General features: G+C 47.8%; 3 protein-coding genes and 1 non-coding gene across 10 annotated transcripts; 2 read left to right on the top strand and 2 right to left on the bottom strand.

Moving 5' to 3' along the window:
* The first annotated feature begins 742 nt into the window (after positions 1–742).
* LOC120708623 (laccase-4-like) lies at positions 743–4,435 on the top strand. Its single transcript, XM_039993990.1, has 6 exons — positions 743–1,154; positions 1,375–1,526; positions 1,781–2,025; positions 2,199–2,327; positions 2,974–3,948; positions 4,042–4,435. The coding sequence occupies exons 1-6, from the start codon at positions 1,038–1,040 to the stop codon at positions 4,170–4,172; spliced, it is 1,749 nt and encodes a 582-aa protein (XP_039849924.1). The 5' UTR covers positions 743–1,037; the 3' UTR covers positions 4,173–4,435.
* Positions 4,436–6,285: 1,850 nt separating this feature from the next.
* LOC120710954 lies at positions 6,286–6,446 on the bottom strand. The gene has a single exon (XR_005690121.1). It is a non-coding gene; the product is annotated as a U1 spliceosomal RNA (small nuclear RNA).
* A 3,286-nt stretch (positions 6,447–9,732) lies between these two features.
* Positions 9,733–13,022, bottom strand: LOC120708622 (scarecrow-like protein 9). Its single transcript, XM_039993989.1, has 2 exons — positions 12,856–13,022; positions 9,733–12,694 (listed from the first exon to the last, which is right to left on the bottom strand). Exon 2 carries the CDS (start codon positions 12,612–12,614, stop codon positions 10,050–10,052), a length of 2,565 nt encoding a protein of 854 aa, XP_039849923.1. The 5' UTR covers positions 12,615–12,694; positions 12,856–13,022; the 3' UTR covers positions 9,733–10,049.
* An 8,181-nt stretch (positions 13,023–21,203) lies between these two features.
* LOC120708621 (protein FAR1-RELATED SEQUENCE 5-like) lies at positions 21,204–26,191 on the top strand. Of its 7 annotated transcripts, none has more exons than XM_039993986.1 (11): positions 21,204–21,537; positions 21,644–21,786; positions 21,893–21,985; positions 22,391–22,447; positions 22,540–22,725; positions 22,890–22,988; positions 23,107–23,401; positions 23,516–24,209; positions 24,340–24,797; positions 24,936–25,223; positions 25,334–26,191. In XM_039993986.1, exons 1-8 carry the CDS (start codon positions 21,313–21,315, stop codon positions 23,648–23,650), a joined length of 1,233 nt encoding a protein of 410 aa, XP_039849920.1. In that variant the 5' UTR covers positions 21,204–21,312; the 3' UTR covers positions 23,651–24,209; positions 24,340–24,797; positions 24,936–25,223; positions 25,334–26,191. The 7 variants fall into 7 exon arrangements, with proteins under 7 accessions (XP_039849920.1, XP_039849921.1, XP_039849917.1 ...); XM_039993987.1 differs by having other exon boundaries at positions 21,206–21,537; positions 21,673–21,786; positions 22,815–22,988; XM_039993983.1 differs by having other exon boundaries at positions 21,206–21,537; positions 22,815–22,988.
* Positions 26,192–27,912: the final 1,721 nt, after the last annotated feature.

Here is a 27,912-nt window from a genome sequence, read left to right as displayed (position 1 = left end):
GAAGTAACCTTTGCACACAGTATCTAGAAGAGATCTTTTCCTCGTTTTCTTTGGGTGTGATTATCTAGATGGCCTTGTCAAATACAGGTAAACATATTTTTCAACACCAGATCGATCAGGTCCTTGTAATCAACAATGTGCTTTTATTAAGTGTGAAGGATATGGAATATATTTGCTTCACCATAAATTGATTTGCAATTGCTTGCAGAGCATCTACATTACTATCTGTAGATTTTGACACCTGACCTCCCTGATTTTGTTCAGGGTCTAAACCAGCAAGTACCAGTTAGGGACCAATGAGCCATCAGCATTATTCAATTGTCAAAATGTCAAATTAGCCAGTGTAGGACAAGATCCTTTATGGGACACGTATAGTGCAGAACAAGCTCTTTACTTTGTGGATCGAAGAGTTACTACGCGGCAAGATTTTTCTCTGACGATTGAGACTTCTTCGAAAACATGCATTGATGATCTATCAGTTAATTTCCTTTACCTGCACCACCAAGACAACGGTTTTTACATAGTTTACCTTTCAGTTCAGTTATCGATGAACTTTTGCGCCGGAAAATGAAGGTACGTGACGGCATGCAAATCAACCAAAACGAAACTAGCTAGCGGCCGGCGATCCCGTGCGTGCATGGTCAAAAGAGACGGATCGTTGCCGCATACTTTGGCCACACTCTAAAGCTAGATCACTCCAGCTAGCTCGAGCAGCTGGCCTGCCCTGCCCTTGATCGTTCATCTACCGAATCACCAAACTAATAGTGCCGCCCAAGCTGCGTGCCTGTCGACCATGTAGAAAACCTAAGAAATGTGGCGGTGGTAGTTGCCATACACACACTTGCTGCTGCGTTGCTCCTCGCCATGCCCTATATATATCGATGGAGCTCGATCTAGTGCTACAGCTCGTCCCAACACACACATATTGTTCCTGGCCATCTTCTTCGTCCTTCGCCTCTAGATCGAGCTCGATCGCGAGCAACTTCGGGTAGCTGCTCGCGTCGATCGATCGGAGCCTAGACGTACGAAGTCTGGCCATGGCCATGGCGCTCTCCTCCTCTTCCGCTCTTCCGTGCTCCCTCCTCATGGCGGCCCTGATGCTCCTCGCCTCCATCGCCCAAGTGCAAGGCATCACCAGATACTACGACTTCAATGTACGTCGTCCTTCGGTCCTTGCTTGCATTGATTCATGCTAGCCGCTCGATCGCGTACGGCACGCACAAGCATACATGCACGCAGCTTGATTATTGGGCTATTCAGTTCCTCAATGCTAGCCCTAGTGGCCTAGTATACTAGCTAGCTAGTAGGTCGCCTTGAGCCCTTGCTTGACCATCGATATGATGAATAACTCAGCCTGGACAATGATGCATGCAGGTGACAATGGCGAACGTGACACGGCTGTGCGCCACCAAGAGCATCGTCACGGTGAACGGGCAGTTCCCCGGCCCCAAGCTCGTCGCCAGGGAAGGCGACCGCGTCGTCATCCGCGTCACCAACCACGCCCAGCACAACATCTCGCTGCACTGGTAACTGACTACTGATCATCCAACAGATCCTACGTACTGCTACTACTCTCTCAGCTCGTACGTGCGAGCAAGTCAAAAGTGCGCGCGTTGGTGCACCCACTTCTGGCATTAGTCCGTAGCAGCACAACACCAGCAAAACTTCCCGTTCCAAGCATTTTTTTTCCTACTTACTAGTCTTTAGCTACGAGTCATGCATGTAATTAATCTCAGCAAATTTAATATAATTTGATCGGTGTGGTACGTCGATCGAGCAGGCACGGCATCCGGCAGCTGCGGACGGGGTGGGCGGACGGCCCGGCGTACATCACGCAGTGCCCGATCCAGACGGGGCAGAGCTACGTGTACAACTTCACCGTCACCGGGCAGCGCGGCACGCTGTGGTGGCACGCGCACATCTCCTGGCTGCGCGCCACCGTCTACGGGCCCCTCGTCATCCTCCCCAAGCTCGGCGTGCCCTACCCGTTCCCGGCGCCCTACAAGGAGGTCCCCGTCATCTTCGGTGAGTAGTGTCTCTCGATCGATTCCCTCGCCGGCCGGCCGGCCGACGTGAACGCCCGAACGACGAGGGAAAACGATCGCGGCGGCGTTTGTTATTGTTGTTGCTGCTGGTGGTGGTAGTGAGTACTGATCCATCTTGCGCGATCGCGAAATTGGATTCGTTTTGGGCGGTAGGTGAGTGGTGGCAGGCGGACACGGAGGTGGTGGTCAAGCAGGCGCTCCAGACCGGCGGCGGGCCGAATGTCTCCGACGCCCACATCATCAACGGCCTCCCAGGACCGCTCTACAACTGCTCAGCCAAAGGTACGGTTTCTTTTTGTTTTTGTTTTTTTGCATGGAAGAAGCTACTGCGTGTCAGAGTTCCGGAGTTTCAAAGCAAGGACTAGGTAGTAGGCATCTATCTATAGATTAAAAATACAAAACGAAACAAAAAGAGAGAACGGCGCCGATGAGCAAAACAACGAGTCTTGCTGCTGGTAGTGCAAACTAACAGAAAGGGAAAAGGTGTGACGTTAACGGGCGCTCTGTTCTTTCCATTTTCCATGCATGCCCGAGCCGTTCAAACTCAATCATAAAAGAGGGCTCGTTTTCTCGAAGGTGGGCGGTTCAAATCACTCAAAGGTAAGTAAGAAGATCCCCAGTTCCTTTCTGGGAACGGGATCTTCGCATTGGCCGTCGTGGGGTGGGAATTTACGCGGGGCGTCGCCGTCATGGGATCCAACTAGTGGTACTTGACCTAACACTTTGGTGTACTGAAAAGCAACCTCGCCGGCGGGGGCCTCCGGCCGCCCGGCCCGGTGTGATGTGACGTAAACGAAATCCTAGTTACGCCTCCAGATAGATGATGTTTCTATTCTTTTTTTTTTATGAAATGTTTCTATTCTATTCCGGATTTCCGGTGATTAATATAATCCACCGTGGCCTGCCTGCGCGTGTGACACGCATGCAGACACGTACAAGCTCAAGGTGAAGCCCGGGAAGACGTACATGCTGCGCCTCATCAACGCCGCGCTCAACGACGAGCTCTTCTTCTCCGTCGCCAACCACTCGCTCACCGTCGTCGAGGTCGACGCCGTCTACGTCAAGCCGTTCACCGTCGACACCCTGATCATCGGCCCGGGCCAGACCACCAACGTGCTCCTCACCGCGAAGCCCTTCTACCCCGGCGCCAACTACTACATGTCCGCCGCGCCCTACTCCGCCGCCAGGCCGGGCACCTTCGACAACACCACCGTCGCCGGCATCCTCGAGTACGAGTACCCCGACGCCCCCGCCGCGGCGAGCTTCAACAAGGCCCTGCCACTGCACAAGCCAGCGCTGCCGGCGCTCAACGACACCAACTTCGTCGGCAACTTCACGGCGAAGCTCCGCAGCCTCGCGACCAAGCAGTACCCGGCGGCCGTGCCCAAGGCGGTGGACAGGAGGTTCTTCTTCACGGTGGGGCTGGGCACGCACCCGTGCCCCGCCAACACGACGTGCCAGGGGCCCACCAACACGACGCAGTTCGCGGCGTCCATGAACAACGTCTCCTTCGTGCTCCCCACCAGGGCGCTGCTGCACTCGCACTTCACCGGCCTGTCCAGCGGCGTCTATTCGCCGGACTTCCCCGTGTCGCCCCTGACGCCGTTCAACTACACGGGGACGCCGCCCAACAACACCAACGTGGCCAGCGGGACCAAGCTGATGGTGATCCCGTACGGCGCCAGCGTGGAGCTGGTGATGCAGGGCACCAGCATCCTGGGCATCGAGAGCCACCCGCTGCACCTCCACGGCTTCAACTTCTTCGTCGTCGGCCAAGGGTACGGCAACTACGACCCCGTCAACGACCCGGCCAAGTTCAACCTCGTCGACCCCGTCGAGCGGAACACCGTCGGCGTGCCGGCCGGCGGCTGGGTGGCCATCCGGTTCCTTGCAGACAACCCCGGTAAGATTTCGATCTATCGTCGAGGCCTGGATAAGAAATTCTGTGTGCACTTGAGACTTACGCATGTGCTCAATATATGAATCGAATGCTCAGGTGTCTGGTTCATGCACTGCCATTTGGAGGTGCACACGACGTGGGGCCTCAGGATGGCATGGCTGGTGCTCGACGGCAGCCTCCCGCACCAGAAGCTGCTCCCTCCACCGTCCGATCTTCCCAAGTGTTAATCGGACTCGCTCTCTCCTGCCGGTTGCTTCGAAAGGAAATTGTGAATTAGACCTGATCAGAAACGTTGGGCTTTTTTTCTGTTTACTTTCTTCATCATTGCCAACTGCAATTCTTTCAGACTTCCATTTTAATTAGTCCGTTCCTAGCTGACCTGGATTTTTTGTATTTTTTTCTCCTTCTATTTCTTTGCAACTTTGTAACGATAATGTTTTGGTACTCTTGAATCAATAAACCATGGCGTGACTTGCACCAAATCCAATAACTCCACATGCGTCTTCTTTGTTCATGGTCAAGGGAAATGTTATTTTAAAGAGAGTGTTGGGTGGGGGGGACACTCAGCACGGGCTGCTTTCTGTACTGAACCCTTGAAAGGTGATAATGACCAACATTGCAGTTGTCATTCTGTCAAGAAGAACTTAATACAGAACGTGACCCATGTTGAAGTGTTTTGAAGGCACTATATATGATGGTAGCTAAAGTGTAGCATATATCAAGTAAAACTAGGCAGCGTGTATAGCAACCCCATCCAGAAGAACATCAGGTAGTATACCACACTGATCCACCTTGCTTTCAACAGCCTAAATGCTGTTTCCATCTTCATCCTTTCGGACTGATGGACAAAGGCCTCTAGAAAGAGATGAATGAACCTATCACAAATTAATAATACTTTTTTCACCAAAATGAGTGCAGGTAGCACCATCAAATTAAAGGCTGAAGTAATTGATTACGAACTGCATGTATAACAAATAGCTACATTTCTTTTTTTAGGAAGAACTTAATTGATTGATTATGTACTCCATGTACAGCAAGTAGTTGAAGAAATTAAAGGCTAAAGTGTAGTTGATTATGAACTAAATTTATTTTATTTTAAAGAATAGATGAATTTTTGTAAGACTGGTATGTATTCTGGAATTTGCAATTGTACTTCCAATTTTAAAAATATAATAGTCTATATAACAAATATAGCTGCCAGGTAACATGCCAAAGAAAAGAAGGCCGGCAACAAATTGATAAAGGAAAACGAAAGGGTTCTGTAACACAAAGGCCCAAAGCAAATTGCTGTTTCTTTCCACCTTATGTGAAGCTTTGACAACTTCCCATGGGCCACTATGATAAGAATAACCCAACTATCTCAGGGCAACTATGGCCCACTGAAAGTTCCATTACTGAAGTACTGAAAGATACTAGTCGTTGAGGTTGAGTTATGCTGCCACCGTTGAGGTCCCAATCCAATCGGTTGTTTGCTGAGTGGAGTTCGAGTGGCCGTGTCCAAATCCAACTGGTCGGTTTCTTTGTCATTGTTGTTTTGTCCAGTCTGGGTGTTGTTTCTTTTTTTTTAATATAATCGGCAGCTCTTCTGCCTGCTTCGTTTAAAAAAAAAGATACTAGTCGTTTTGGATGTACCGGAAGGCGAGAAGTAAGCAGAGCAAAGAATTACCATGGGTTATTCTAATCACCTTAATCATCACTCTGCACCTGTCACATTGCATTTTCTTTTCTAACTGTCACCTCCACAACTTAGGGCCACAAGATCAGTTTTTTTCAGACTGAATTTTGAATGCCAAACGGGGGGATGTCTGTATGTTTGAATACCTGTCTATATCCTGAAACTTACATAGCTGCATCCATAATTCCATATGAATGAGATAGATCATAGATATGATCCTAAGTATTTCTTTCTGAATTGCATAAAACCCATTCCCGTATATTACTGAAGCTTGCTGCTCGGTCTAGCCCAGATTACTGTTTGTCCCCTGGTTTTAGTATGATAGTATGTTTTCCATATTTGCACCTGGAGCATCAGCATAACAATTTTAATCCATAACTATTGCGCAAGAGGTTTGAATGGCATACTCATTCCGTTACCTTCAACATTGAGGAGCTAAAAGAGCATCATTATGATGATTGAATTTGTATCAATAAGAGAATGGACTAGATAACGACTTGCTTATCAGTTAACACAAAACTATGTCGTTTGGCGAGTGCTATTACTTATCTCAATCCAGATGCCACCATCTCAAGTCAGCATTTCCATTCAACTCCAAATTTGTCATAGCCACAACTATGAACTTGTAATTTTTTTTTCATCAACAAATTTCAAATTGAGGTTCGGTAGGGGCCGCGCGAACGCGTACTCCCTCTGCTATAAATTATGACGTCCACTCTCCTATTTGAGGAGATGGTAGACCAACACATCCACCAAGTGCAATGTGGACCATTGGTCTAGGCCATGAGCATTCTTGATCACCCATAGACCCCGTCCAGGTAAGTATGTTTTCCGGTAGCCACGCCCCTGATTATATTGTGTGGTCATTAGGCTAATCTTGTCAAAGTTCCGGTGCGGGACTAAACTCACTCAGGCATAGGGATGGCAACGGGTTTAAACCCATCGGGTTTAGCCGTCCCAAACCCAAACCCATGAAAAATATTTGAACCCATTAAAAAACCCATACCCGTGACGGGTTTAGAATTTTGCCCAAACTCAAACCCATCGGGTTAGCGGGTACCCACGGGTTACCCGTGGGTCTACACTTCACTATACAATTTTTTTATGATCAATAAGTTTAACATAGTAAACATCATGTGTAGTGTATTATGAATAAGAAATCTATGTTCACTAACAAGCTCTATATTTAAATGATCATAACACCATGCAAAGTCATAAATCCATCACATGCATATACAAACACGACAACTGCAAAGCGACAACACCCATACCCATCACCTAAGGGTTCACTAAAATAAGAATTGAAGGAAAGGGATGTTAAATTCGTTATAAACTCACAAAATAAAATGACAATTACTCTATGTTGGATCGGATTTAAAAAATCCATGGGTTCACGGGTTCGGGTATTATAGGAACAAACCCGTGCCCATAAACCCAACGGGTAGGACTTTGTGCCCATTAATAAACCCACGGGTCTAAAAGTTGACCAAAACCCGTACCCTAATGGAGCAAAAACCTATCGGGTTTCGGGTACCCATTGCCATTCCTACTCAGGCATGTTATGTGCTCTGCTCCCCCACCCCCACGTACGCGCGCGTGGAGGCCCAAAATATCCGAAAGGCGACCCAGTTATCACGGATCTGCTCATTCAGGACATGGCCCAGGTCACTTTTCAAAAAAAAAAGGGCACGGCCCAGGTCATCCATAGAGTCCTGCTCGTTTGCTCCTGACCTCAGTGCTGGTGTGAAGCGACCGCGACTCTGCGAGCATCTTGCAAGTTGCGAGCCCTGTCGGCCGTGCCTGCGCGGTACGCTTACTTGTCATGGCCAAGTTGGCAACCAAGTCCCCAAGTGTCACTTCTTTTTCGCTCAGCGATGCACGGAACACACCAGCCGCTCCGCACCTTTCACTCTCGAGGACGGATGGAACGAGAGGGACGCCAGGTTCTTCTCCCCATTGACCTCGAAGCCAGGCTTCCATGTCTCCCCGTGGCGTCGACACTGCAGTGGCACGAGAATATTAGCCTTGTTTGGTTAGGAGTGAAAAAGTTTTCATACTTCTTTGACCACTAATTAAAGATATTAAATTAAATTTAATTACAAAATAATCTTTATAATTATGGTTTGTAGCATGTGCTGTAGCTAATAAGTCATTTGACCGCATGATTATGAGCGATTACTGTAGCATCACTATAGCCAATTATGATGGAACTTGACTCATTAGATTCATCTTGAAAAATTACACTCATCCGTGAAAATGTTTCGCAAATAAATTTTATTTAGTACTCAATGCATGCATTTGTCTTTTTATGAAATTTTTTTGAATGGAAACCAAACATGGCGATTGCCTGTCACTGCTTCGCCGTACGCCTGCCTATGGGTAGATAACGCTTCGAGTCCTAGGCTGTGTTTAGTTGCAAAATTTTTCTCTCCAAACTTTACTATTCATCTATCACATTAAATTTTTTGTCTCATATATATGCATGGAGTACTAAATGTAGATAAATAAAAAAACTAATTGTATAGTTTTGATGTACGTTACGAGACGAATCTTTTGAACCTAGTTAGCCTATGATAGAACAATATTTACCACAAATAAATGAAAAGTATTATAATATACTATAGTATCCGATGTAACTCTTTTTTCCACTTTTTCGGATCTAAACACACCCCTAGGCGTAAATCTCGATAGCCGAGGGCACACCATGTTCAGGTCCCTGCTTCGCACGGCACGGTCGCCGCGCAGAGATGACTCGACGCGACGCGACACCGTTCTGTATCCAATGTTCAACTTGCCCTGTGTCACCTGCACCCAAGTTGCGAGCACATCTGTGGCTACATACACAATCCACCCGCCCGAATGAGGGCAGCGCCACATGCCCCCACATCGCCCCTGGATATTCCCTACGAGGCTACGATCCCGCGAAATCTAGCGAAACCGTAGAAAACTCGGCCTGTCCCACAAGAATCTCCTGTCCGATTCGCCGGCTCGTGGGGGCGATCCCTCAGCAATCTACAGGTTCACTGAACCTGAACGCCTCAGCTGACCTCTAGTGTGAACGCATATTATCCGCTGCCGTGGCGGAAATGCGCTACGGGGCTACGGCTCTGGCCGCTTTACCTGGAGGCCCCCGAGTGCGGGATCCAGCCGGAGCCGGCGATCGGCGCGCGACGGCGACCTGCCCTGCGTCCCTAACCGTCGTCGCCGAGCAGCCGTAACTTTCCGCCGCGATTGCTGATAAGGTTTTAGTGCTGGATTCTTCTCGGTGTGTGCTTGCTGCAAGCCACGTCTTATGCCATGCCACCCCAATATGTCTGGTGTTTTCTTTCTTTCGATGGGAAAAAAAAAGAAAACAAATTCTGACGGCAGCAACTGCCGCTGTCAGAATTCTTGGTGTTCTTTTTCTTTCGTTGCAATGCAGGCAAGGCGTAGCGTAGGTTCGTTGGACCGATCTGTTCTCCACTGTTCGTGACGAGAGAGCCAGAGAGGCCACGGCGGAGGTGGCCGCTCTAATTCGGCAGATGCGCCGGGCTTTCTCTTTCTCACATGAGATGAAAGTGACGTCCATTGCGGGCGATCGATCCGCATCCGCGGCCGACCTGATCAGACCGCCGACTGCCGTCTGCCGGGCAACGTTCTAGACGCTCCAACGGTGGCGGCGGTGTACCGCCGATGCACACTACCCGGTGATGGACGTTTCAGTGTGTGATGCGAGCAGCGTGTTGGAGCCTTCTCGCTGAGGTGCTTTCGCTTGCGTTGCGTGTGGTTTATAAGATTCTAGATACAATTTTCGCAAAAGAAAAAAAAAGATTCTAGGTACAATGATGCTAGCGGCCTTGCGACTGTATTTTCTGCTTCAGGCGAAGCAGATGACTGCAGGCCGAGAGCACGCCCAATGGTCAATTTCCTCAAATAGTTCTGCTCATCGAAATGTCAAGTACTCAAGTTTCAGCTCATCTGATCGGTCGTGTTTCAGCAATAGGGGAAAGTTATAGACGCGGTTAGCTCACCTGCAGATGGACCGGATAGGCGATCAGGCATCTGTCCATGATGGCAACTGGACACGGGCCACAAGGTGCACAAAACTTTGCAGAGACACACAAGCGCAAAACTTCTGACAGAACCGCTTAATCGGGAACAAATATAATACAAGATTGGATAAGACTGATCCAGGGATTAAACAATCCTAGGTCTACCGCATAATTAACATACCTAGTCTGCTCCATCAAAGAATGCACTAATTGTTCATTTGTTCCTGCCCAGAAGTACCTTAACATGCAGGGACCCTAGATCATGTCAACCATATAAGATGGTGAAAACATTTTTTTAGCAGCTGCTTGAACACAGGTGCAGGAACAATCAGCCCAAGCATCCAAAGATATGAACAGGTCGTCATTTACAGTGCTCTGGGTCATAAAAGCCCAAGAAGCTATTGAGAAGATTTGTGATCTGGTTTCCATGTCGACAGCGCCATCAGGATGCGCCCTTTCCACCCTTGCAGTAACCACTTGTTGTCCTCGTCGATGATGAAGTCCTTGTGGTAGCACCTGACCTTCTCCCGCGCACGCTTCATGATGTCCTGGTTGATCGGCAGCTGCTTGAACCCAGCCCTCTGATTCCGGACCTGCCACTGCTTGTAAGTCTCTGGCCTCTCCATCCTCTCCAGTCCCTCGCAAGAGATCACGTTCATTGCCTCCCTCCCAAACAGGGCCGTCTCGATGAGCAGCCTCTGCTCGTTGTCCCTTGGAATGTTTGTCTCCAGCATGTCAAAGATAGCAGAGTAGTGGAACAAGGCTTCCCTGAAGCGTGACACGAAGAATGGAGCATTGTAAGATCCATTCATGATCCCATGGATGAACATATGTGGGTTCATCTTCCTGATTGTGTTGAGGACCATGTTCCTTGGACTCTCAGCCACCACGCTCTCTTCCATCAATGTCTTGAACCTGAACATGCAGTTGATAATCAGCAGCTCATCCTTCTCAATGTGGAGATCCTCTATCTTAACAGCCTCAAATCGAGATGGGATGGCTTGGAACTCAAATGGGACATTGAAGGTCTGAGCATAATCTTTTAAGTATCTTCCTGTCTCCTCTATACGCTCTGCTGGGCGAAAACCAGGCTGAGGTGTGTCAATTCCTGTGATCCGGAGTCTTGGAGGGCCACCAGGCCTAGTAGATAGCCGCTGAATGAGGCACGGCCACTGAAATCCGTAGTATATGCCATAGTCGACAATGTGAACTTTCTTCGCCTTCTCCACAGCATTCACAATTGTTTGATTGGCAAAGAAATGAGATATCTTCTTGAATGGGCAAGCTGCTAAGTAAAGCTGGTAGGCTTTCAGCACATCAGTGCAGGGAAACCGTGTCATTACGACAGACTTGTAAATCTGACTCCCATTACCAGCAAGCCTCGCCTCAAGACCATTGGCAAAGCAGTATGCCAAACGCTGGTCACCATCACCATTGGGAGATGCATGCTGCCTGATCTGCTTCAGGAGCTCAGTTGCGCCACGCCGATCATCGGTGGCAACAGACTGAGCACAGTGGATGAGGAGAGTTTCCAAGTCAATCACCTCTTTCTTCGGCTGCTTCTTGCCACGGCCCTTGCCATGTCCGGACTCTTTTCCATGACCCCCATGGGAATGCTTCCCAACATCATGTTGCAGGGCTTCACGCAGCTCCCTGACGCCTTTGGAGCACATCTCTCCATTGCACAGCAAGACCTTGTCCATCATGTCTCGCACAAGGTGATCAGGATCAATAGCTGCTGCTGCTGAATGTTTACTACACCTCCCTTCCTCTGCATCCAAGTCATCACCGTAAAAATGTTTCTTCCCCCTGTGAATTGCTGCCTCAACATCATCCTTCTCTGTCTTGACCTCTGAGAACCTCTTCTCCTCTTTGACATTAGCCACCAAGCTTGCAACAGATGCCGACTTCTCAAGATCTATGACAAGCTTACTCTCGTCAGGCAGAAACTTACTTGCCTCTTCCACTCCGCGGCAGAAGTGCATAGCCTGCTGGCTGTGCACACCAAAATCAGTCAAGCCAACATCCGTCATGACACCGGACGAGCTCAACAACGACTCAAAGCCGTCTGATGATGCAATACCGCTGCAGTTCAACGACGCGAACGACGGCGACTGCGAAAGCACGGCCTCCGCCACCGGGTTGGCCTGCAGCTGATAGAACTCCGTCGGGTCGTACGGCCACGGGCCGCCAGCATCCACCACGCCGCTCTCAGGGCTCAAATCCTGATACAGCTGCGGCGGCTGAAGGAACGCCGCCGAGGGGAGGTCGAGCGCCGGCGTCGGCAAGGCGCTGAAGCCATCAGCCGCCGCCGCACCGCAGCTGCAGGAGCCGAGGCTGTTGCAGGAGTTGGTGACGCTGCTACCGTTGGGGCTCTCGACCGCGCTCCCGCCCGAGCTCGCGGGCTGGTCGGCGAGGATCTCGAGGAACGGCTTCTCGGCGGCGAGCAGCGCGGAGTGGTCCGGGTAGTGATCGTACTTATCGTCGATGTCCTCGGCCATGAGCATGCGGTTGATGTATCCCAGCACGATGTCCGAGAACGCCTCCGAGTCGTCCGGCTGCCCGGCCGCCGCCGGAGCGGCCGCGGCCTCGGCATCCCCCGGCGGCGGCCCGCTGTTGGTGGGTGCAGGCGGGACCACGGTTGTAGACGCGACATTCAGGTAGCCGCCGACGCCGACGCCGCCGCCGCCCGCAGCGGCGGCATCCCTCGGCGGCGACGCCTGGTAGGTGGATGCGGGCGGGACCACGATAGTAGGCGCGACGTTGAGGTAGCCGCCGCCGGCCCCCGCAGCGGCAGCGATCCCGTCGTGCGGCAGGAACAGCAGCGACTCGAGGTCCTCCGCCGTGAACCGATTGGCGGCGGGGGCGATTTGGGGGTAGATTGGCAGGTGGCCGTCGCGCTTGTTGGATCCCGGTCCCGGCAGCAGCGCGCACGGCTCGTGCAGGCCAGCGTCCATGACCATCGGTACGGACTCTCCGCGCCCCCAAAACCGCCGCCGCCGCAGAGCATACACGGAGCACAAGCACCGCAGAGCCCGCCGACCTGGAAATGCACAGGAACGCAGCGAGACGAAAAATCAGAATCCGAGCGCGGAGGCGGTATCCATGTCCACGAGCCCCGAAACGCGCTGGCTGATCCCACGGATCAGCGGGCGTACGGCGCAGTCGTGGAGGCGCGCGAGCTCGCCAAGGGTAGGCGCGTACCTGCGTGCGACAGCGGGCGACCCGGGACGGTGGAGGGAGCCGAGGCGAGGCGAGCGAGGAAGATACTACTCGAGACGCGAGAGGGACTGAGGGAGGGGGGACGATAAGAGGAAAGGCGGAGGTGGTGCTGGACTGGACGCGGACCAGTGTTTTTCGAGAGGCGCAGGTTGGCCCGAGCCGCGGGCTTTTGTACACCAACATGGGCGCGGGAAGCGAACGCGCGCTACGCGCGCGTTGGCAAGGCTGCTCCGTGGAGCGCCCGCCGCCTGCGTTCGAGCGCTGCTCGGCGCGGGTTCGCGTTCGGGAACAGCGTTTTTGCCCGACTTCTATGAGATCATCTGGTGATCTCGAGAAGGATCTAGTGGTGGTGTGAGTGAGGTGTGCGTGTGTAGAGTAGACCTGGGCAAACGTCGGGTCGGGTTCGGGTCACGGGTCGCATAGGACAGCCCGCGCCCGACCCGTACCTATCACCGGGTCGGGTCGGGTTGTCCCGTGCACCCTGCGCGGGCGTGTCGGGTCGGGGTTTTTTCGGGTTGGGTCGGGTTTTTTGGCCTTTGGGTCGGGTTTTTCGGGTTGGGTTGGGTTTTGGGTCAAAAATCACGGCCCGTGCCCGGCCCGTTGATTGTTGCGGGTCAAAAAATATGGCCCGCGCCCACCCGCCACGTAGCTCGGGTCGGGTCGGATCGGGTTTTTTTCGGGCGGGTTGGGTCGGGTTATTCGGGTCGGATGACCCATACCCAGGTCTAGTGTAGAGTGAGTGTGCGTGTACCGATGAGAGGCGTCAAAAAAAACATGGGTGCGGGGAGAATGTCGACACCCTCCCAACCAGGCGCGCCGCGCGCGGACCCGCGCGTCCGGCCCGTGCACCCCGTCCACCGCGCGCGAGGCGGGTGGGGCCCGGCGCGCGAGGCGGGTTCACCGGTGCGCCAGGGAAGCTTCCTGGAAGCCTCTGTTGCTATATGGGCCGCGGAGACGACCTGGGGCCGGTGGACTGTGTCTGGCTGGTTAATCGTCGGAGGCCGGGCCCAGAGGCAGTGCTGTGATCCGTGCGAGTCTTGTGACCCGGCGGCTGGCCCTTTGACTTGCTTGACAGCCCGGCGACCTTGAAAATGATTTCTGTTAGCATCGGTTTAGGATCTGTGACGGGGCGGGCCCCGCGCGTCAGCGTGTGGGAGATCGCTCAGACTCGCACGTGCATTACGGCCCCAGCATCTCCATTCCACGGCAGACGGCACTCTCTCTCTCTCTCTCTCTCTCTCTCTCTCTCTCTCTCTCTCTCAGACGGACGAGGCGACGACTCGGCTCTCCGCGAAATTTCACCGTTCCCGGAGCCGTAACTGGTGGGCATCGTTGCTTGGCTGCTTGCCGAGAAAAATCTGCCCCGATTCTGTCACGCGGGGTGCAGTTGGGGAGCCACCACCGCAAGGACCGGGTCCGCCGGCGCACTGACGGTCCCGGCTACCTTGGCCGCCAAGTTCTCGGCGGCCGGGCGAGCCACGTGGTGGTCCCGGGCTATCCACGCCGCCTCCACAGGCGAGCGCGGGGCCAGTGTGTGGCCTGGTGGCGGCCGGCCGACACGTCGGCGCGTGGGCATGCGCCGCAGGGCCCTCGCCACGTCGTCCTAGCTACCCTCACCGTCACCGCTTGCGCAGCACCGGCAGCACAGTAGTGTCATGGCTCGCTGCCCTGCTGGCTGCTGGTGTCCGGCCGGAGACCACCATAACGTGACAGCCCTTTCTTTTTCCTGCAGAAGGACGTGGCATGCAACATCCTGATCCAGGCAAATACAACTCCTACTCCCTCCGTTCTAAAATGTAGGTCGTTTTGATTTTTTTAAATTTATAATATTTATTATACATCTAGATATAACATATGTCTAAATACATAACAAAATATATGAATTTAGAAAAGTCAAAACGACTTATATTTTAGAACGGAGGGAGTAGTAGGCAGGCCGTAAGCCTAGTAACAACGCCGCGAGAGGCGAAGAATAAACCATGATTATATTATGCTATTAGCAACTAGCAAGGGCTGTTCGTGTATCCGTGCATTGCTCCATAAAATAGATCTGCGCTGAGACTTTGATCCTTTCGTCGCGTAATCTTGCTGGAGATTGTGGCCACTTGATTAGTTGTACGATCCGAGCTGCATCACATGCATAGGCGTGCAGGTGCAAGTGCAGCGGGCCCCCGAGGATTCCTTCCGAAGGTTTCAGTAAATTGGACACTACTACAGCAGAAATGAGTAACACATCTAGCTGGGCTGGTGGAATCCTTTTTTGTTTCTTTTGCGAGGATGGTGGAATAATCCTTTTTCTGGCTCGGCGATATGCGGTGGTTATTTTAATTTACACACTCCAATAGGATCTGGCCTGAACATTTAGCGGTTCCATACGAAATAATCAGGTTCAAATGCGAAGTTAATCTCGCTACTGGAATGCCATTATCGATGAAGACAACCATGAAATAGTTGTGCTGGAAAGAAGCTAACAGGAAAGAAAAAAACTCTCTAGTTTATTCCAAAAAGAAAAAACTCTCTAGCTACCTGGACACTTGGATGGCTCCACTTCGCAAGATACAACAACTAGTTACAGTAGTGTAAATAGACAAGGAGAAGTACAGATAATGTTTTTCAGCAGAAGCATGTCGAGGTTGTGTCGGGTCATTGCATCTCGCCGCGAAAAGAATTGCGTTTAATAATTATGCCCTTTTCCTTTCGACAGCGACTCTAAATGCCGATTGGGCAGTCGAACATCGTGGAACCGAGAAAGTTAGAAACCATGTTGCCCACTGCCAGCCATCGCCGTCGTCGCAACGCAGGGGGCAAAACGTCAATTTACATGCCATCTCTAGTCCTCTTCGCATCCAGGCATCGACCCACCGTGTAAAATATACGTGCGTGATGGGCTGATGGCAGATCAAGGTAAAATATATGTGATGGAGCACATCCCCAAATGATCCTGTCCGGCGTTCCGTGTTTGTCGTCGTCTCACAAATTGAAGTCCTCGTCGCATCAGGTCGTATCATGCGTGTCCCCTCTCGCGTTTTTAATTTCTGCCAACCTTTTTCGATCTCTGATCTGTTTGTTTACTTTTTACTACTTGATGATCGTAAGTATTGCAGCATCAGCCATGCTAGCGAGGTTTGATCACCGCCTGGAGCCAGAGCACGGCTGGGCTGTATATAGAGAAAAATGAAACTGACGAGACTTAATTATCTAATTTCAATCTGCCCCCTGCAGTTTTTTTTTTTGGCGAGTTCTCCCTGCAGTATCTTGTGGTCATCCTGAAGACACTACAACAACAGTTGCTGTGTATACACAGCACGGAAGGGACTGGATATTGCTGTATTCAGCTTTTTTATTGATAAAAGTTGTCATGATCAGCGCAGTGCGAATGCATGGTTACTACTTTCCCAATAAAGATAGATAAACTAATTTACTCTTAGCAAAACCTCGAATAGCATGCAGCTTCCGGGCATCATGGTCAAACCACTAGTCTCGTAATTCCATGCATGCACGTCCCAGGAAACCTCCTGGGCGAGTAAACAAACATTTCCGAGCACCATTATGCACCAACCAACCGTCACCAGCAGTGCATGTGCATGCGTGCGTAGCAGTTTTACTATTACTCCATCCGTTTCAATTCGCAGGTCGTTTTGATATATCTGAAAGCATAATTTTTGTCTAAGCATATAGCAAAAATTATGTACTCCCTCCGTTTCAAATTATAACTCATTCCAAAAATCTTGGAGAGTCAAAGTTTTTTAAATTTGATCAAATTTATATAACAAGATAATAACATTTATGATACCAATTAAGTATTATTAGATTCTTTGTTAGCTATATTTTCATAGTGCAATTTTCATGATACCAATGTATTTGATGTCATAAATCTTTATATTTCTCTCTATAATTTTGGTCAAACTTTAAGATGGTTTGACTCTCCAAGATTTTTGGAATGACTTATATTTTGGAACAGAGGGAGTATCTAGATTTGCCAAAATAATCTACAATTTGGAACGAAGAGAGCAATATTTTTAAGATCAGTGAGTGTCATCGCACAGTTACTAAGACCTGAAACTTGATAGCCATGCTGGAGAAGTGTTATGGTGACGACATTCATTTCTCATCCTATGAAACTCCTTCTCATCTCTTTTTATAAATGACTATATTATATCAGCAAATTTGCTGATGTGATATGACACTTCTATAACACTTCCATTGATATTGGTCTAATACGTTATACGTATAACCAGTGCCCACTGACCATCAAGCGTTGCATAATTGGACACACCGAACAGCGTCCAGGTTCATTGTATTCGTACTGCACAAGCATTTGAGCAGCGCGGCGATCTTTTTTGGTTGGAGTGCAGAGTAGTAGCGCCTTGACCCGAGAGCTGCGTGCAGAGGTCGCGTTTGACTTGGCTTCGCATTCGGCTTCGAGTCTCCCCGGAGGAGTATAGTCCGGTCCCAGTGGATAACCCATCCCCAAAATATTCTCTGCTGTTTCAGTTTCAAATTGTTGGCCTTGACCATGTCACGCATATAGGAGGAGTACGTTCATAGGAACATGACACTTTGCAGCCTCGCTTTACGCCATGAGCTCGGCTATTGAAGAAGGTGGTATCTGTTGGCGTTAGCCTGGTGGCCTTTTTACCGTTTTATGGTGTTTTTCTAGCTCTTTTTTTTAAATTATATATATATAGTAACATGCAGCTCTTCTGTCTATTCATTTAAAAAAACACGCGCATTAGCTCCTTGCAAATCTCTATAACACGAATCGGCGTCCCAGCCCGGCCGATTCCCTGGCTTGGGAGTGTGGCCACGTCAGTCACGTTTCCCAGCCGTCGGATCATCCGGGCGGACGGCCTAGATCGAGCTTTCTTTTTCTATTTTATAAAAAAATCCTCGATTTTTCTCGAAATAAAACCCGCCGTCCATCCCTCTCTCTCAGCGAAATTTTCAAAAAAATCCTCAGATTTTGCCAAAACCAACCCGCAGTCCACTTCCACCCGGCCAGCAATATTTTCCAAAAGACCCCCTGCATTTTCTTAAAATCAACCCGCCGTCCTTTCTCTCTCTCAGGAACTATCATTGAAAGACCCTCGAATTTTACTTAAATTATGTAACAATCCGTTCCAATCGTTACTACTACAATAGCAACACTATACGTACAATTCGATCACCATTCTTCTATGACTTCTCATGCTACCTCCACAATAACGTGTCATATTTTAATATAACTACTACTTTCTAAAAAAAATAACACGTCTACTAATCGCAACATGTTTTCGCAAATACATTAAGTATCAGACTAATTGTGCTCCGCCCTCCCTAATGAACTATCTTACCCCTTCTCTAACCACAAAAATAAACAACAAATGTAATAGCTTCGTTTTGATATCCAAAATAATATACTACTTAAAATAGCATCTCCATAGTATAATGCTCAAAATATATACCATGTGCAATAACGAATTGCAGACCATGACACCTATGCAAAAATAATAAAGTGATGGATTTATCTTAACTATGTTACTTAAAAGAAAAAACTACTACATGCATCAACTAAAGCTCGCATCAACTACAATACTACAACATGAGACACGGTCCGGCAGACGGCGGACTGTGCATTCTCTGTAATTTTAGAAAAAACTCCTCCAACTTTAAAAAAATCAATCCGCGGTCTGGTCTCCACTCTGACTTGAACTGAACTTGCTATATTCATACTAATTATCTCAACCCCCCATGCAAATCCTCTCTCATGATTTCTTATAGAAAAACTCTTAAATTTTAATTAAATCAAATCACAACCCATTGCATCCGTTACTTCTACACGAGCAACATTATACTTACAACTTGAATACCAAAAAGCGTTGAAATCAAAAGTTGATCAACATAGAATTTGATCAAGAATTCAAAAACTACAACTTCATTATATAGAGATTTTTAAAATTCAAAACACTTTTGCAATTCATTTGCACAAACGTGTATATGCAACCCATTGTACCTAGAATACAGACACGAGAGTCTAAAATATATACCATGCATTATCACAACTTGTACGAGAAGGGAACCTATCCACGACAACTCTTAAATTTGATGGATAATTAGTATTTCCAAATATACAAATAATATATACATAGATTGACATGTTATTCACTGGTAACCCAACCTGGCGCGGCAACGCCGCGCCCCAGCCTTTCTAGTGATATACTACTAGATGATGAAAGGATGTCCAATTTTTATTGACCGAAAATTGCACGCGGGCATTCACCCTGTTCGCTGGGCTGGAGCGGCTGGCTGGGACTGATTTATGCGAGGGAGGAGCCCTGTAGTGGCTGGTTACTGTAGCAAAGGTTAATGTAGAGTTTCAAATACAGAGAATCTGATTATATGCGGTGGTACTGTATCAACGGTGGTACTGTAGTGCTGATCCAGCTGGACAAGGCAAGCGAACATGGTGATTGGCTGCGAATGCAGCAATCACAAAAGTACGGGTTTACTGCAGAACAGAGCCCAGAAGAGTGCAGAGAGTTAGAACAGAAAACAATAATGGCGGTGTGTTATATCCGTAAAATGGTGGTAGAAAGGGTCACATCAGACACTATAGCATTTTTCATTTGTTTGTGATAATTGTTGTACTACCATGACCTAACTAGGCTCAAAAGATTCATCTCGTCGTGTACATCAAAACTATACAATTATTTTTTATTTACCTACATTTAATATTTTATGCCTGAGGTAAGAGATTTGATGTGATAGGTGAATAGTAAAGTTTGGAAAGAGAAATTTTGAAACTAAACACAGCCAATGCATTATCGTCTAGAACACGCGGCGCGTTGCACTGTTTCTGCACTGCCTACTGTCCCTTTCGCTTTCCCGGTCCCTTTATTTGTCTGGTACTACGGTCTACAGCAGAACGGGAGCTGTGCCTTCCCCTCGAGCCCTCGACTGGACGAAGTGATACCACATGCAGGGCTTCTAGAAGCTCGTCCGCGTGTTGCCCAGAACGTACTGAGGCTGTGTTCAGTTCCCCCAACTTTCTCCAAAATTTCCAAAATTTCCATCACATCGAATCATTAAATGTACTAAAAGACGCATACATGGAGTATGAAATGTAGATAAACAAAATAACTAATTTCACAGTTTAGATGTACATTTCAAGACGAATCTTTTGAGTCTAGTTACCCCATAGTCGGATAATATTTACCACAAACAAACGAAAAATGCTACAATTAGCTACAGTGCCAATTTTACAGGATTTTGCATGATCTAAACACAGCCTCAAGCGAGTGAGCTCGTGCAATCACTCTCGCATTAATTGGGCAGGCCATGCATGCAGTGCATCCGAGACGAGAGGGACATGTGCCACTGCGTGCTTCGATCCAGAAGCAGCACACGACTGAAAGGAACCGCTGCCTCAAAGCCAACCAACAGGCACTGTACTCGTTCTGGTTCTGAGGCTAGCTCCAAGGGCACCCCGTATCCCTCCCCCCACCCTACGTTGGGGGGGCTTTGGGGGGGGAGCGAGCCCTCCAACGGCTCCCCCCACAGCTCCCCCTATATAAGGGGGGAGTTGAAACTCCCCCCATGTATAGGGTGAGTTTCAACTCCCCCTATATCTCTAATCATACTGTTTCTTCGCGATATTAATTCCGTTTGAGCCCCATAACACAATGATAATGCGTATTATGACAGTACAAATATTGTATGATTTTTTTTTAAATTCAAAAACATTAAATAAATAGTTAGTTAATGAGTGATAGTATATAGAGGGGAATAGATATGGGGGGAATGGTTGGAGAGAAGGAGTTATAGGGGGAGGAATCTTTTGGAAGGAGGTAGTAAAATATAGTAAATAGTACGTTTGGGGGGAGTTGGATGGGGGGAATGGTTGGAGAAAGCCTGATAAGGGAAATTTGACACGCCTGCAACGCCAGAGTACGGCATGAAACGCTGGGCCACACGGGTTAATGGATAAGAGCATCAATGGTACTAAGTACATTGATGTGATGTTAACACTGCTCCTACTCGAGTACCCTACCATCCGCTGAAACGGTGTGGTGGCACGGGCACGGCACATAGACGCAAACATTATATTTTTCTTGAATGAAGATTTCTAGGAGTAGGGTACCGTGGGAGGTGTTATCTGCACCGTTCTCATGTACCCCGAGATATGTGCCGGGGGGAATATTTGTCAGGGGTGACAGGTGATTAAGTCCTGCCTGTACACGGAGGTCTGCCAAATACGTATACTATACGATCTGATATTTACTCGATTTTCAGGTCTTGGGTTGCGGACCACACGCTCCTTCGCGGTACTCTAGTACATTTAGCTCGGTACATGATTTCGAATTTCAAAACTCTTGGGCGGAGGAAATATTTAGCGTCTTGCCATGTACAGGGGGGGTGCTTGGTTGGGAGGAGAGGAAAAACTGGAGCCGATGGCCTCATATGTTGTCTGATGGCAGCGATGGGGAGTGGGGTGAAAAGAGAAGAGCACTTGTGAGGCATTCTGGGGAGTGGAGATTTCCATCTGCCGATGGAAGCGGAGAGCTCCAATTCCCGTCAGATCCGTTGCGTCGCGGAGTGGAGTCGCGGGATGCAAGGCTTGGCGGATCCTTCAGGAGCTCGGACGCGTTGGAGTTCTTCTTCATCTGGAGGTCCGTCGATCGAAAGGTACAATTGTGAGGCCTAGGAGTCTGATGAGCTATGCATTGTGTCCTGAATATGTCCGCCTATTTTTGGAGTACTACCTGATTGCAATGATTTTGGCAACGGGGAGTTGGGGTGTGTCCTGAATGATGTGTGCAGTTCAAAAGGGGATAATGAGTTCGTATGGGTGGACACCATGCTGACTGATGCGTTCAGGAGGGGATCGATCCTACAGGCTGAAAACTTAATTGATCTTAATGTACCTTGGGAAAGGTAGTACAATTCCAGCTTGTTTCACAAGTTCGTTCTAATCTTTTCAAATTACTTCTGTTGCATACTTTTGACATGGCACATATTTTTTTCCACCAAAAAAAAAAAGCAGTGAGCGAGACGAAAACGGTCCATGTTGTGGCATCAGGGGGCCTGGGCATTCAGGTGCTTCAACTTTATACCCCGTACTGCCAAGTACTGGGTAAGATTTGTGTTCTACTTTTTGTACGATTAGATTAGTTTTTTTTTTGCGTTGCTGTTGAAAATGTGTGTTGTGTATTTTGATTGCACGTAGGGTTAATTGCTTTGCACATAAAAATGAGTGCGGTAGGACATTAACTGGTGGCCCCCCATACTGGCTGGTACAAAGCCTGACCTAGGAAGTTAAAATATTGATAAATAGGAATGTAGAGAAATTATACATCTAATTATCAGAAGTTCTGCTGTGTAAGCCTTGGTAATATTTGTTTGGCCTGCCAGTTCATTCTAATGCCTAGTAGAAGTATGTGTAAGCTGGTTGTTTGTATGATGGTCCTCAGATTTTGTTTTCCAGCATATGCTTGTTCACCAATTAGATAGATGAGCCTTGATTTTTTTTAACACGCAGATACACGGAAGTAATCAAACCAATCGATGTTAGTTCGACAACGAAGAAAAGGCCCAAGTACGTCGCGTAATAAAATTTTGATGTTGAATGCCTGCATACCTTTAGTTTACAGAAATCAGTTCTTACATGGCAAAAAACTACTATCACAGCATGCACAGGGGGTGCAGTTCTGTGGAGGTTGCTAAGAAGCTGCATTTCACCCCCCAGTGCGAAGATGCCAATGAAGTGTGCGCAGAAAATTCAGAAACTGGTGTAAACATGGGTGCACATTCTTGCTTGGTTCGGGATAACAGAAATCTTTCCAGTGATAAGTATACATGTGGTACGGAAAACAGGTAGATTCATACACCCCTCAACTGCTTTTGGTGTCTTCTTACAAAACCATTCGAGTGTATACTGTGTTTTGTTTTCCATGGACTTGCAGAGCGATCGCATACAGTGCGACTGGCAATGAAGTTTTTGATCTAAATGTTGATCCAGCTGCTAATGATTCTGCTAGAATTGGTAATGACACTACATTGCAAACATGTGCCAGTAGTGGAATGGCAGGGGCAATTGTTGCTTTACCTAATGATAATCAAGTTTCTTGGAAAAGAAGGTATGTATGATATATTGTGCTGATTCATTGTAGGGCGTTTGTGGGCTTTTTGTGGGTCGTGTGTTTGTGCATGCAACTTTCTTGCATTAATGTATCTATCTTTTTTGACATTGTGCAGGAAGACAATTTGTGAAGGCCCAGACTATAGGGATCCAGTACCCGGGAAGCCAAGTGCACTACAACAAGCGTTGATGAAGTTTGCTGACCGCACAAGTGCGTACATAATAAATCCTGCTGTTGGGACTGAGTTCGATAACTGTGATGAGGCTTATGAATACTACAACCTGTACTCATGGGAGTGTGGTTTCGGGATACGGTGGGGCAAGAAGCGATGGTCAGAAAAGAAAAGGAAAAAATGCGGCCTGGAGACCAAGCCGTACCAGCTAGCCCAAGAGTTCTATTGCAGCTGCCGGGTATGCTACGAGTTGAATTCGTTTACTATTAAATCTGGGTTTCCTGCTTCAAAGGGGCTTTGCTTTAGGAAAACTAATAAATTTCCTTTTTCACTTCTTGTTTTGTGGGTTTAGGGGCATCCTGAATCAAATGTGAAGACGTGTTCATCCAAAACAAATTGCCGTGCAATGCTACGTCTGCACCGAACAGCAGATCATGGTTGGATAGTGGTCGAGCACATGTCTGAGCATAATCATCCACTTTCATAAAACTATGGTGAGAAGAAACACTGGCCGTCGCATCACCATCTGGACAAATTCACAAAGGACTTGATACGCATGCTTCGAGAAAATAACATTGGCATTACCAAATTATATAGCATACTAGGAAACTTCTTTGGTTCTATGCAAAATGTACCAGCTACCAAAAGGTGCTTGAAGACAGTGTGCCAGAAAATCAACCGCGAACAAGCTGACAATGATATAAAGAAAACATTAGATTTGATCCGGGAACTTCGGGAATCAGACCCAGGCTTTGCGTTTAGTGTGGACCCCGATGAGAATGGACGGATTAAGACCTTGTTGTGGACAAATAGTCAGAGCAGGATGCAATACGACCATTTTGGAGATGTTGTTAGTTTTGACACAACATTCAAGACAAATCTTTATGATATGCCCTTTGGTTTATTTGTTGGAGTCAACAATCATTTCCAGACGGTACTTCTTGGAGGAGTTCTTATGACAGATGAGAAAATTGACAGTTTCAAGTGGGTGTTTAGGGAGTTCTCATCATTGATGGGTGGGCGGCAGCCGAAAACTATACTAACAGGTACTGCTACTCAGCATGGACCTTCTTTCGCACAAAGCTTCTTGTCATACTATTTTGACCATAGCGCCAAATCAACTTCATGATGTTATCTATTATTTTACATATCTTATTTCTTTTATCTCGTTGCCAGATCAATGCAGAGCCATGGAAGTGGCAATTGCGGAGGAGTGGCCTAATACAGTGCATCGATGGTGCAAGTGGCATGTCTTGAAGAGAGTAAGAGAATGTGTAGGGCAGAAGTATACTAGTAACAAAGAATTCAGAGACAGATTCCACATTATGTTGAATGAAATGTTGACTATAGAAGAATTTGAAACAAGCTGGAGCATCTTGCTGAAGCAGTATGGTCTAGAGAAAAATGCTTTCTTGACCCAGATTTACGAGACAAGGCATAAATGGGTAAAAAGCTACTTCAAAGGTGTGTTTTGTGCGAGAATGACAAGCACACAAAGAAGTGAGAGTGCAAATCACATGCTGAAGAATATACTTTCACCGAGCTGTCCTCTGCATCAATTTATCCAGCAATACATGAAAATGCAATACATCAGGGATGAAGAAGAGAACTATGAGGAAAGACGCAATAAACTGGTACGTGACTTTTAATGATTTCCGGTATGATTAACTCTGGTTGGATGCAGATGTGATTTTATTTTGATTGCTAGTACATGTTTAAGATAACATGGTGAACGCTATGTAAAAGTTGAATTTTTTTTAATGTTGGTGCAGAATTCAAAGAAAATTAGTACTGGGGGACCTCTGGTAGTACACGCCCACCGTACTTATACTCTAAAAGTTTTCAGCTTATTCAGTCAGCTTAAAGAAGAGTCAGAATTCTACAGAGCAATAGAGATTATTCCAGGGGAGGAGTATATGGCGGAGCACTATGACCTTACGCGTGTGCAGCACTGGTGCAAAGGGCAGTACAGGGTGCAGGTTGTTCATGGTGGGGCGGAATATATGTGTGAATGTGGATTGTTTGAGCATTTTGGTTTACCTTGCAGCCATATCTTGAGGGTACAACTCTGTTTTCCTTTACCTTGTTTGCATCTAGATATTTGATTTCTCAAATTACCTATAATGGTAGCACTTGCCATACCCTATGTGATAGTATAAATATCTTGCAGGTTATGATCAGCAATGGAGTGCAGAAAATCCCATATTCTTTGATATTGCAGCGATGGACAAAGTCGGCGCGGCATATTCTGCCAGCGGACCTATCACAGTACAAGAAAGACAACCCTGCTCTTTTGGCACAAACATATCGGCATTCGTCATTGATGCTGAAAGTACTTAGATTCGCAGAGATGGGGATAGCAATGTGCAGAGTCACGCCCTAGCGATGAAATTGATCGATGATGGTATAGAGGCATTGAGAGAAATATCGAAGGACAAAGATGGTCTGGGTTTAGGTCATGTGGCTCCAGTGGGGTACCAGGAAGAACCGGTAGATGAACTAGGTGGTCAATTCCCGCAGCGGGTACCCAAGAAGAAGAGTGAGCGTGGGAGACCAACAAACAAAAGGCAGAAAGCAGCGCACGAGAAGCTTTCAAAAAGACCGCGGTTCTGTAGCCTTTGTCGTAGCGACAAGCACACATTGCAGAGTTGCCCAAACCGCGATGCAAGAACGAAGAAGACAAAGAAAGCGCCAACTTGCAGTGGATGTGGAGTGACGGGTCACACTGTCGACCGTTGCATTGGTGCTCAGCCGCAGCTCTTCCAAACTAAAATCATGTTTCTCTAGAAAATTTGTGGATCATTCTAATGATTGCCACTGGATTTTGATGGTGAATTAATTTTGCTGTAACATGTTTGAGAACGTGCATTACTTGTGGTCCATTATATTTCGCAACTTGGTGGTGGCGCTTTGAGTTCCACTTTGGTCAGAAGACCATGTACATAAGTATGCAAACCATGTGATGATTTGCCAAAGTAACATTGGTGGTGGTGTTGGTGGAATTTGATTGTTGTGTTTGTGTGCTTCATTTCCTGAAAAGAGACCATGTATGAATTATGCATATCGTGGTGAAAATCTGACAAGTAGCATTCTTTGTTTTGTGACCGGGGCCTTCTGTGCTGCATACATTGCGTTTAAGTTTAGCGTGAGTTTGATTAACAGCGGACAGATAAGGAATTAAAAGTGGACAAAAAAATGAACGCAGAGAGGTTTTTCTGGCTAATTTAAAAATGGTTTGACTGTTTGACCATAACTAATTTCTCTAGTTATCAGCTCGGCTGACTGAAAATTAGGAACTGGGACGTGGTAGATGGGAAACATTTTTTAACAATCAAGTGTACTCGAGCACTAAGTACATATCCCCCCGCCTGTGTGCTTTGGGGTGCTGAGGAGCGTTATGTCCCGCGGGCGATTTCAAAATTTGAACCCCATACGCACGAGCGGTAACTAGCTACTATAAATAGCAACCAGACGACCGCCCCTCCACGACCTTCCCCCCTTGTGTGCTCAGGTACTCGTAAGCTCAAAAACCTATGCCCCTTAGGCTGTGTGTTGCCACTGAGTACCCCCCCACAATGGCAGAAGAGGATTCAGGTGTGGCGTCGTCCCTGGTAATACAGTGATAATTTGGTTCGTGCATTTGTTTCATATGTTCATCGGATAGATAGTAACTCTATTCTTTTGCTGCTAAAGAGTTCTGACGTTGCAATTGGAGTTGAGGAGATGCATCATGAAGTGCAGATTGATGTTGTTCCGATCCGGTCTACAAGCACGGCGTCTGGTGTTGTTTGTTGTTCTGATATGGTAACAACTCTTATCTGTCTTTTGCTTGTTTTAGAAATGGATTTGTGACCTGTCCCCGCAATTTTGCTCAGGACTCGGTGGTTGGGCAGATTGGTTTGGGAATTGGCAGCGAACGGAGTCGGTACCTTGCATCTCAGAGGTATAATCCTGCTTCATGTATTCTCGGTTTATGTCATGAACTTAGCACTGTAGCTAGATGATTTGTGCATCAGGCAGCTGTAAGTGGAGTTGCTGACACGATCGAGGGATCTGGCGACTCTGGCGACCAAGGTTATGGCTCTTGGAACTCCACGGTGCACCCCGATGGTTCAGATGCTGAATCGGCAACCTTTGGGTACGTGGCTGACGAAAACGGAGAGTCGGATGAAGAGGATGATGCCTGCAGCGCTGCAGTGAAGAAGCCTAGGTTCTCTTAGATGACATCCCCGCAAAAGTGTCATCTATTTTGTAATTGTTCTTTTGTGTCTCTAGGTTTAGAAGGAAAGGTGCACGAGTGCTTCAGTTTAGCCTTAGGGTCTGTCCTCTGACATGCCCCATTTTGTTTCTTTTGGCGGGGTGGAGAACTGGTGTGTTCCCCCATGCGACTGTAGTCGTTTTGCATATGTACAAATGCTGGTTCGGTGAATGGATAAAATCTTTTGTAGCATGCTTTTGGTTAAAAAACCTTTTCGAGATTTTGCTAACCGGTCAGTTACTATTATGTTAAAAAAGTGTGTGGCCAAAAGGTAATAAAGGTGGGAGGAGGAAGTTGGCAAATGGGTAACGTAACCCATCCGTAGAGCCTGGAAGGCTGAGGGCCGCTTCTGCTCCCTGCAGACACAGCGTCCGCTCCAGAAAAAGGCCCGCGCGCGTTGGGTACGCAAGGGGCGACAGCGGCGGAGGATCCCATTCCACCGGATCTGTGATGCAGAAAAGGTGTGTGTTGCCATCGCGAATCATTCTTTC

This window comes from Panicum virgatum, chromosome 5K (assembly GCF_016808335.1).
Source record: "Panicum virgatum strain AP13 chromosome 5K, P.virgatum_v5, whole genome shotgun sequence".
NCBI lineage: Eukaryota > Viridiplantae > Streptophyta > Magnoliopsida > Poales > Poaceae > Panicum > Panicum virgatum.
Note: the sequence above shows the minus strand (reverse complement) of the source record. Positions and strands in the feature narration are given on the sequence as shown.